At 69.1% G+C, this 10,649-nt stretch overlaps 1 protein-coding gene across 1 annotated transcript; it reads right to left on the reverse strand.

Annotated features, from left to right (window-relative positions):
* Positions 1-21: 21 nt before the first annotated feature.
* RNF126 (ring finger protein 126) lies at positions 22-10,547 on the reverse strand. The gene is made up of 9 exons (XM_032304216.1): positions 10,372-10,547; positions 3,449-3,507; positions 3,126-3,189; positions 2,636-2,880; positions 1,685-1,753; positions 1,541-1,610; positions 941-1,034; positions 733-848; positions 22-657 (listed from the first exon to the last, which is right to left on the reverse strand). Exons 1-9 carry the CDS (start codon positions 10,444-10,446, stop codon positions 508-510), a joined length of 942 nt encoding a protein of 313 aa, XP_032160107.1. The 5' UTR covers positions 10,447-10,547; the 3' UTR covers positions 22-507.
* Between the last annotated feature and the right edge of the window lie 102 nt (positions 10,548-10,649).

The following is a 10,649-nucleotide window of genomic DNA, read 5'->3' on the forward strand; positions in this document are numbered from 1 at the left end:
AGCAGTTTTGTTCTTGTTTTGCTGGTCATCCCGTGGCCCCGAGCCCCCAGCGCCTGGGCCGGGGACGCCCGGGCTGGAGACTGGCAGCCTGTCCGGGCATCACGGAGACCCCGGGCCTCACGGTTCCACCCGGTCTTTCCACAGATCATGCAGGGCCGCGTGTGAGCTCAAACGTCCGTTTATTTCAAAGCGGTAATAATTTAAAATTATAAAAACCTTTCCGCCGCTGCTGTGTGGAGGGTGAGGTTAGAGACAGATGGGTGGGGGAGCTGGGGACGCCCCCAGGGGTGCCGTGTGCCCAGGCCCCTGTGCCAGATGCCAGCCTGGAGGCGGCGGTGCTCCGAGTCTCTGCCCGCGGTGGGGGGGGCGGTGTGGGAGCCAAAGCAGGTGGGGCACCTCCAGGCTCCGGCTCCGTGGTGCCCCCCTGCCCCGGCCACCGCCCCACAGGGCCCGGTGCGGGTGGGGTCCTGTGCTCACTCTGGGGGCCGGCCGGAGGGAGGCGGGGGCTCAGGAGTTGCCGGCCGGGTTCTCGTTGCTCGGCGAGCTGGAGGACGAGGAGGACGAGGAGGACGAGAAGCTCACGCCGGTCAGGCCTGGGGGGTTGGTGGCCGTGTTCTGTCCCGTGAGACTTTTCCGGCACACAGGGCAGCTGTCGTGCTTGGTGGGGACACGGGGGGGAGGGGTCAGAGGCGGAGCGCACGGGGGACCCCCACAGCCGCGGCCCCCGCTCACCTGCTGCAGCCAGGGCACGATGCAGCCGTCGTGGAAGAGATGACTGCAGGGCAGCTGCCGCACGCGCTCCCCCAGCCCGTAGTCGTCCTTGCACACGGGGCACTCCAGCCCGGAGCCTGCGGAGGGGACCCCGTGAGCGCCCCCAGGGCACTGCTGAGGGGGCGGTGCCGGGAAAGGGAAAGCCGCCCAGCGGCCGAGAGCTACGCACCTACATGTTCCTCAGTGACGGGGACGGTGGGGAGGGCCTGGATTTTCTCTTTGTCTGCAGGCGGGGGGCCTGTGTTTTCAAACTGATTGAGGAGCTGAAAGACAAGAGGCCAGAGTGCCGGGAGCTCGGCAGGCAGGCGCGGCCCCTCGCCCCGCGGGGCTCTGAGGCGCAAAGCTGAGTTACCTGCAAGAGCCCCGAGGCTGTGTTTGTCCGGGTCCCCGGCCCCCCCCGCAAAGCGGAGCCCCACGCTCCTCCCCACCCGTCTGTGCGTCCAGACAGGGTCACTCGGCACCCAGGGCGGCCCCTCCTGGCACCGGGGGTCCCGCCCAGGCACTGGATCCTGCCCTGGCCAAGCGCCACAGCCTCCCCAGTGCAAGCCCTCACAAGGCCCACCAGGGTCACGGGGACCACCCCACCCCAAGGACAGCTCAGGACTCCGTGGAGGTCCACGTGGGGCACCCCAGCCCCAGGATGGGAGTTATGGAGAACTGGGGAGCAGGGCATCCCCACCAGGGACACTTTCATCTTCTGGTAGCCTCGTCCTAGCAGAAGGAAAGACGGTGACACCCCGGTGCCCACCTCAGGCACCCCACCCTGTACCTGCGTGATGATGGCATCCAGGCCGTTGGCCCCCCAGGCGTAGTCCATCGGATTTGAGTGCAGGACGCCCCTGGGCAGAGAGGTCTGGGGTTCAAGTGGCGGAGGGGCCGGGCAGGGCGCTAGGGGACCCACCCACCTACTCACCAAGGGCCCAGGCCCAGGCTGGGGATGCTGGCCGGGGTGATGATGCCATTAACCAGCTGCTGGATGATCCTGGAACAGAGCGGGAGGCCAGGCCTGCGGTCAGCACCCACCCGAGGGCGGCCCGGGCAGCATCTGTGAGCACCCACCACAGCTGCTCCCCACGCGACAAGCCGGGGTGCATCCCAGAGGTTCCCGGCCCTGCCGTTCCCAGCAGCTCCGAAACATGCCGGCTGAGGTGGTGGCAAAGCCTGGGCCTGGGGGAGCCAGGCAGGTCCCAGACGCCGGACACCAGGGTCATCGGTGCAGCCCAGGCTGTGTCCCGGGCTGGATTCCAACAGAGCAGAGCACGCCAGGGCTGCCCGTGCATCTGAGCCCAGCTTAAGTGACACAACGCGAGTCTGCGCTTGGCCAAGTCCCCACTAGGAATCTCCTGAGAAGCCCGGCCCACGGAGGAATGTTCTCTTGTCAGCCCCGTCCTTCAGAACACGCCCCGGCCCACAGGGAAGCCGCCCTGGTACCACGGAGGGAGCTCCGGGCTCCGCCGAGGAACCGCCCTGGGAGACAAGGACCTGAGTGGGTACCACGCCCCTGCCAGGAGAGCATCTGGGCAGGGGGCGTGGGGAAGAGGCAGGGACCCCATCAGAAGGATGGGGGCACCGAGGGGACAAAGGGCCCTTGGTGCTGTCCAGTTCTCGCCCATCCTCAGGCCCTTGGGCCACACTTCCGGGCCCCCGTCTGCACCCCATCAGCAGGGTGGGTGCGCTGAGGCAAAATCTGCCTGGACGTGCTGGGGACCGCCCTGCCCGGAGGTCAGCCCCAGAGCTAGTATCCACCCCTGTGTCCACAGACCCTTCCGGAAGGGCCGATGGTCGGTCCGCCTGAGCTGGGATGGGGCAGGCCTCAAGACTCCCCCAAGCATCCCGCCCGCCGGCTACCCCCCAGGGACCTCACCCTTCCAGCGTGGGGACGCCTTCGTGCCGGCCGGTGGCCCGCCGTGCGGTGAGGCGGGCGCGGGGCTGCCGGGCGCCATACCGGTGCCGGGAGTGCTGCTCTCTCTCCCGCCGGCTCTCAGGGTCCCTGCCCTCATCGGCCTGCACCCCGGGGGGGAGCGTGGGGATCTCGAAGCTGTCGTCAAAGATGCCGAAAGCAAACTGGCCGTAGCCCTGCGGCAGCGTGAACAGGTGCTGGTCCACGTTCTGCGGGGGAAGGGCCGTGGTCACAGGCCGGGACCCTGAGCTGCCACCTGGGAGCCCAGGCGTCCTCCACACACCGTGGGGTGTTGCCCCGACCCAGGGCTCTGGGGGATGGGGACACGCCGGGGGGCCCTGGCGTGTGTGGGAGCAAGGCGGAAGGTCAGGCCCGGGAGTCAAGGGTCAGGCGGACGAGGGGAGGGCTGGGTGGCTGCCTGCAGGAAAGGCGCACGACCTGGGGCCGGACTCACCTCAAATGACGGCCTGCTCTGGTCTGGGGGTGCCGTGGAGGGGGCGGACCCATTTTCTGTACTCCTGGGAGGACGGGGACAAGTCAGCACCAGGGGTGTCCCAGCAGGGCTCAGGGCCGCGATACCCCTCCGAAGCCCTGCCCGGGCCCCAGGTCAGGAAGTGGAGGCTGACTCCCCAACATCCCCCGCCCGCCTGCCACAGCCCGTCCAGACTCTGCCCGCCCAGAACAGAACCAGCATTCGGCGCAGCACCCCGTGTCCCAGCCACAACCCCGCCCGCACCCCGAGGGTGGTCCGGCCAGCGTGCACCCGGCCTGCGTCACCTGGTTTCTTCTGGAAGCTCCTCGATAAAGCCAGACTCGCATCTGGGGCAGATGTAATCCTGCAGGGGAGAGGGCAGGTGAGCGCCGTCTCGGGGCCCCTGCCCCGGGCTGAGCTAGCGGGACCCCCCCACCTCTAGCTGTGGCACACAGCAGAAGCTCCAGGCACACCTGGGAAGGTGCCCCAGGCCAGCGTCAGAACTGGCAGAGGCCCTGCTGGGTGGCCCTGGCGAGGGCATGAGCACAGACCCCCATCAGCCACAGCGACGACCTCTGTGTCTCCATGACTAGTGACCCCTGCACCTGCTGCCCCTGGTGCCGGTGAGGCCCGGGCTCCTAGGTCACCTCCTGCCATCCCACAGTCCATCGGCCCACGCTCCTCAGGATCACAGAAGTCATTTCAAGGTCTCCACTCACCCACATCAGCTGTTAAAGGCTCTGACAAGGCCTGTAACAGGCCAGCTGCTGTGGGCCCACTGAGCAGTTCCCGACTTAGACCGAAAACATTCTGTGAGCACCTCTCCCCACCACGTGCACATAGAGGCCTCTGTACCAAGCTCTGGAAGGGTCGCAGGAGTGACCGTAGGGGCCCCAGGACTATGGAGGCCTCAACAGTCCGAGTTCCAGGATGGGGGCACCTAAGGTGGGAAGTACCACCCAGGGACAGGGACCAGCCTGTGGACATCCATAGTGGCATTTCTGGAACATTCCAGTAGCCCCTGCACGGGGCCCGTGACCCCATTCCCAGTGGCACACCCCGTTCCCACCTCTGGCCCACGGGCGCTGTCCCGACTGGAGATTGAGGGACCGGCCCCAGGGGAGCCACGGGCACAGGCGGGAGGCCAGGCCCCTCTATCAGGGCTGCGGGAGCCACCACAGCACAGGCCACGTCCCCTCACCTTCCTGGACGCCACAAGCAAAGGGGGCCCCAAAGGACAATGTCTGAGCCAGATGGAAAGAAGCTGCACAGGCCACAGGAGCTGGTGTCCAGGACTCACACAAACCCTAACAGCTCAACAACAAAACCACAAACCACCCAGTGCAAAAATGGCCAAAGAACCAAAACAGGCAGTTCTCCAAAGACACAAGGGCAGCAGGACGCCGGCAGGACGCCCACCCCGTCGGGAGCAGGGAAATGCGAACCAGAGCCGGGGAGACGCCACGTCACGGCCCCCCGGACAGCCCGACCCCGACACGCAGTGACAAGTGCCGGCCAGGACGTGCGGACGTCGCTGGCGGGGACGTGACGCAGGACCGTCTCTTCGGAAACAGTCCCGCAGCTGCTCGGACAGTTGCACACGGACTCACCCGACGACCCTGCGAGTCCACGGCTGCGTACGCGGCCGAGACACACGGAAACACACGTCCCACCAAACCCTAAGTACACGTCCACAGCGACACGACTCACGGCAGCCAAAAGGTGGTGACGAGCACAGTGTCCCCGCACAGGTAGACGTAGCCCACCCACATGCGGGAGCGTCCCCGGCCCCAGCAGGAGTGAGGCCCCCACGCCCCGCCCTGGGGACAGACCCCGAGCCCACAACACAGGGAGGGAACCAGACACAGGAGGCCATACGGGGTGTCCACGCATGTGACACGTCCAGACCAGGCTCCTCCACAGGCGGGAAGGGGACTCGTGGGGGCCCAGGGGCTGGGGCAGGGGATGGCAGATGGGAACACGGTTTCCTCGGGGCTGATGGAAAGTTCTGGGACTGGATGAGGCGGTGGGTACAGGGCTCCTGAGCACACAGGAAACACCGGAGAGCACGCCGTGGGCAGGTGGGTCGTACGTCAACGAAGCCGGGAGAAGGCGCACGGATGGCAGGGACGTGGGGGCACTGCGCAGCCTGCGGCACAGGGAGCGAGCAGCCCTCAGGGCGCGGGCTCTCACTGCCCGGCAGAGCCTTCAGGGGAGGGAGGATCAGCACGCAGGCTGGTGTGGCCGCCGGTGTCTGTGGCTGGCCTGGGTTAGGACGCCGGACCCAAACCATGGCTTCGCACGGCCACGTCACAGTACCGGGCGTCACCCAGGGCTGCTTCGGCTCAGGGTGGGCAGGAAGGTCCAGGCTCTCTCTGCACCTGCCGGAGCCCACCCGCCCCACCCCCGCCTCCGGCTGAGCCGGAAACCAGGCCTGCGCCCGCCGTCACCACGTGGGAGGGCCAGGGAGGGCCTTCGTGAGAAGCTGCCGCCCCCTCCCATTGGAGCGCGGCCGCTCCCACCTCCAGGTCCGACCCCCCCGCCTGGCCCCCTCCCCGGCCCCCTTCCCGGCCAGCCTCGGAGTGTCTGCTGCCTCCGCGCAAACCGCGCAGCCCGACCTGCTGCAGAACAGGCAGCCCCTCCTCCCGCCGCGAGGCGTGGCGCTCCTGAGCGTCCCCGGGGGGCACAAGCCCCTCGCCCCGCTCTCTGCTCTCCACGCTGCCCGGCGTCAGCTCAGGACAGGCCGGCCGGCCGCTCGGCTGCCCCCACCAGTCCGCCTCCGCCTGCCCTCTCTTCTCACGGCCTGCGCACCGTCCCCTTCGCCAGAGCGTTCTTCCCGGATAGCTACCTGGCTTGCCCCCGCTCGGAAGTCGGGTCTCTGCTCAAACGTCACCTCCTGGCTGCAAGCCTCGGTCTCCCCACCTGTAAATGGAGGATGGCCTCAACCCTAGGGCTCTGAGATCCGGCAGCCACCGAGGACCAGAGGGCTAGCTGCTGGCCGTGGTCAGGGCCCTGCCTCAGCGCTCTCCAGCCCCGCGCAAGCCCCGCGGCTGAATCCAGATTGGTCAGGCAGGACTCCAGCCTCTGCCTGTAGGCAGCGAGGAAGGGACCAGATCTGGGGGTGTCCCCGTGCCCTCCTCCTCCAAGGGCACACCCCAGAGACCTTTGTTCAACCTGCGCAGCCAACAGCAGACGCCTGCAACCCTGGATGGAGTGCCCGCCGCCACGGGGCAGAGCCTGCCCCTCCAGCCTGGGTCCAGGGGGTGGCAGCCCCAGGCTCCCAGCCCTCACCTGTGAGCCCCTGTCTCTGACCCATGGCTCCTCACGGTGAAGCAGTGACCTCTCCCCCTCGGAGGAGGGGCCCACCCCAGCACCATCGTCAATAGCGGTGGCCGGAGCACGGACAGGACGGACACTCAATCCACAGAGCGCCCTGCTCCTGTGCTCAGCCCCCACGACATGCCTCGGAGGTGCGACTCAGCCCCTCCTCAGTGACGGGGAGGACACGCGGGTGCAGACACGGGACTGACCTGCCCAGGTCGCCCAGGTCAGCTGGGACGGCCCTCGGGAACGGCACCGGCCGCCCTGCATTTACGACCTCCTTCACAGCATGGCCAGGCCAGGCCCCACAGGATGGTCTGCTCTAGGGCGACACTGGGCTCTGGGGGCCGGGCCCTTCGGGGCCCCCTGCAGTACCCACAACTCCAGGTGCAGTGCAGACGCACCACAGGGACACAGACTCAGGCCCAAACACAGCCCCGCGTCCCAGCCTGTGCCCCACCAGCCCACGGACCTCAGGAGCCACCTGCTGCCCCACGCAGCTGTCCTCAGCAGTCACTGGGCGGAGGGACCTGCCCAGACCCCATAGGAAAGGAGACCCTGCCCCTCACCACTGCCCAGCCCCCCCACCCTTTCTTCTCGCGCTCTGAGCAGCGGCCACCACGGCCCACGTCCACACCCCATCTGCCTCCAAGCGTCTGGGAGCGCCGTGCACACCGCTGGACGCCTGGGTGCAGAGCCGTAACCTAACCCGGCGGTGGGGGAGGCCTGCTGGGAGCCGAAGACGCGCACAGCCCAGCACTCGCTTCCCCCCAGGGTCCCCATGCCCACCTGCCTCCGTCTTCCCAGGGCGCTTCAGACCCACGGCTAGCCGGGAGCCTATACGACAGGGCAGTGCGCCCACTGCGCTGGGGGTGTCCTCTCGCTTCAGCTGCCACGTGGCTCGGAGGCCTGGGGTGCCCTAGGGCGCGGCTCACCCCGGCACCCAGCCACCTCCTTGGGGCTCAGCCTGCTTCTGCCCCTGCTGACTTCAGACCCTGAGCAAACATCAGCCCTCTTCGGGGCTGCAGGGTGGGGTCCACGTTCCCCGGGATGTCAGGGCCCCCTAGGCATCTCCGGGGCCCGACGTCCACTCCATGCACCGCGAGTCCAGCAAGCCACTGGAGTCAGTTCCACCCTTAACCTCCCCAGGGCCCCGGTTTCTGCAGCTGCAAATGGACAGCTCACCACGGGCAGGGCCCCACACGGCTGTCAGGTGGCCAGAGGGCCCAGAATGAAGCCACATGGTGCCCGGGAGGCAGGCCCAGCCCCAGGGCTCTGTGTGGAGGACTCCACTCATTCTGCTGAAACCTGAAGGCCAGGACGTCTCCAGGCCCCCCGAGGAGCAAGCAGTGGCCGCGTGAAGAGCGTGAGGGCAGCCTGGCTCTCCGCGCCCCGGCACCCCTGCAGGCCCGCTCTCCGTCCGGGCACGCACTCAGGGCATCTCTGAGGAGGAAAGTGGTCGCCGTCAACAAGACAGGGGAGAGAGGGCCACCTGCCGCAGGGAGCTCAGGGCGTGAGGACCCGACGCTGCCGCCTGCTCTGTCCACCCGGTGGGACTTCCCGGAAACCCTGCAGACGCCGGGCACAGCCAGGCTCTGCCCTCAGGGGCGCCACGTCCACAGCCCTGCAATCACATCCACCCAAGCCGGCACCCCTGCTGCATCCCGAGTGCGGCCTTCTCCTGGGAAGGATCGAGTCCAGGCTTGTGCGCCAGCCTCGGAGGCCTTCAAGCCAGCCGGCCTGTCTGGTTCCTGCTCCCACATGCCCTGCCCCAGCGAGGCCGCCGGCCTGTCCCTGTGCACCCCGCGGGTCAGGGCCGGCACTCCTCCACACGCACGCGCTTCCACTGGACCCCACAGGGCGGACACGGGTTAGCTCCTCAAACCCGTCTCGCAGGCCAAGAAACAGAGGTCCAGAGAGTGGAGTGCCTTGCCCGGAGCCACACGGTGGAGATGTAGCAGAGCTGGGGGCGACCTCAGCCTGATCCTGCAGAGAAGCCCCTGAGAGCAGGCACTGTCTCAGGGCCTCTGGAGGGACCTCAGCGGTGACAAAAATCCCAGGTAGGAACTGCACAAAAGCCAGGCCCCATGTGTGCAGCGCGCGAACCCCGGGGCCACCTTCCCCTGCTAGGACGTCGACGGAGCCTGCGTTTCCGCCCCCTGCGTGCCCCCGCGGATCAACGGCCGGTCTCCTGCGCCTGCGCCGCGTGGAACCCTACCCAGGCCCACGAGCAGGCACGTCCTCACCGTTCCTGGCTGTGACAGAACCTGCCAGCGTCCTAACCAAACATCTGCCAATCACGCATCCAACACGGCCTCTCTGCCCAGCCTGTGAACTCTGAGGACGAAGGCCAAGGATATCTCCACACCACTGGATTCCGTGCTTAGGAAGGTCCTCACCAGCCCCGTGACAACTACAAAAGGTCAGGGTCCTCCAGGTCCAAGGCCACAGGGCCAGGCGGTGGCCACACCTGGCCAGGACCCAGGCCCCGGGAGGTGCTGGCCCCAGGGAGAGAGGCCCAGGGCGGACAGCTGTGCAGACCGCCCGGCCCCACCACAAAGCAGGCCCCTGTGGGGGAAGCCCGAGACCCAGGGCCCGTGGCGGGGCTCAGACCTGCTGCAAGGGGCTGCAGGCCATTAGGCCAGGCTGGCGAGCCGTCAGGGGACCAGTGCCTTCCCACCCTGGTCGAGAGAGACGCGGAGCCGGGGCTGCAGAGCCGAAGAGGCAGAAGCGGGACTTCCGGGAGGGGCAGGCGCAGGCCGGTCCCGCTCCCCGAGCAGGGGCTCCACATCTGAGGGTTCCTTTTATTCTTCCTTCCGCGGAGGAGGAGGGAGACCCTCGCCTCTGGAAGCCACACCTCCCTACCCTTCCCAGGCTCCGGGGCGCAGACACTGCGCTCCGCTCCAAACCCCGACTTGAGCCCACTTTCCTCCTCTGTGGCCGGAAAGACACCGACAGACCCCTCGCCCTGGCCCCTCTCCCAGGGGTGCCCACGGCTGGAAAGGCGGACCCCAGTCCGCCTCCGATAGGGGAACAGCCTCCACCCGCCAGCCGGGCCGCTGTGGGGCGCCCTGGCCGGAGACGAAGTGCGAGGAGGGCAGGGAGCGGTGCTCCGTAACCGCTGACACCGACCCCGCACCTCCCTCTGCCTGCCCCGCGGGATCCGCCAGGGCCAGCGTCAGGGCCGCGGCTGGCCTGAGCTTCCCAGGGTTTCACCTTCGGCACCCGCCAAGGAGGAGAGGGTGGGACCAGGCCGCCGCTTTCCCTGCCGGCCCGGGCGGGGGGACACGGCTCCCACTCGGGACCTCCGGGATGAGGAGTCTGGGAACCCGCACCTTCAGCAAGCTGCCCCTGCCGCACCACGCGGTTGCGGGAACGCGGGCCTCAGCGAGCAGAGAGCAACTCCTGGCCCCAGGCCGGCCTCCGCGCCCCCGCCCCGAGCTCCAGGGAAGCTCGGAAACGCAGGCCCGCGGCCCCGAGAGCCGCCCGGGGCAGCTGTCAGGCCGGGCCCAGGTGCACCGCCTGCCCGTCCCTTCGCGACCCCGGGAAGGCGGGCGGGAAGGCTCGAGCGGGCGGCCCGCAGCCAGGCGCCCGCAGCGCCGACCACGCGCGCCGGGAACGGCCCCCGGGGCCCCCCACCTCTCTCCTGCGGGGCGGCGTGCCGAGCGCGGGTCACGCGGCCTCCGCGGGCCTCAGTTTCCCCAGCAGGGACCGAGGGGCCTGCCGGGGCGGGAGGCCGCGCATCTGGGGTCATCGGCACCGCAGCGCCCCCGGCGGCGGACCCCGCCTCCTGGCCCTCCGCAGAGACCCGGGCCGACGCCTCCCGGGCCTCAGTTTCCCCGTCGGAGCCCGCTCGCCTCAGGCCGAGAGCGAGCGCTCCCGCCCGCCGCCCCGGCCCGGGCCTCACCGGCAGGCGCGGCACGATCTCGACCGAGCAGCAGTGGCAGAAGTACCGTCCGGGGTGCGGCGACGCCTCGGCCATGGCCACTGCCGCCTCCTCCGCGCCGCCCGCCCCCCGCGCGGCGCCCGCCGCCGGCCGTTTGCTGCTCCCTTGCCGGCCGACGCGCCCGCGCACGCACGCACACGCACACGCACACGCACGGCACGCACGGCACGCACGGCGTGGGGTGGGGAGCGCGCGGGAGCGAGGCGGGCGGCGCGCGCGGCAGGCGCGGGCCCGGGCAA

The sequence above is a fragment of the Mustela erminea genome, chromosome 1 (genome assembly GCF_009829155.1).
Source record: "Mustela erminea isolate mMusErm1 chromosome 1, mMusErm1.Pri, whole genome shotgun sequence".
Lineage (NCBI taxonomy): Eukaryota > Metazoa > Chordata > Mammalia > Carnivora > Mustelidae > Mustela > Mustela erminea.

What these genes read in the sequence shown, in the direction of transcription:
- RNF126 (XM_032304216.1), bottom strand. Translation starts at nt 10,446, where the DNA reads ATGGCCGAGGCGTCGCCGCACCCCGGACGGTACTTCTGCCACTGCTGC. An exon ending in GAGCTTCCAGAAGAAACCAG is followed by an intron (nt 3,190 to 3,448) that starts GTGACGCAGGCC and finishes CCGTCCTCCCAG; the next exon opens with GAGTACAGAAAATGGGTCCG. An exon ending in GGCGTCCCCACGCTGGAAGG is followed by an intron (nt 1,754 to 2,635) that starts GTGAGGTCCCTG and finishes GCTCTGTTCCAG; the next exon opens with GATCATCCAGCAGCTGGTTA.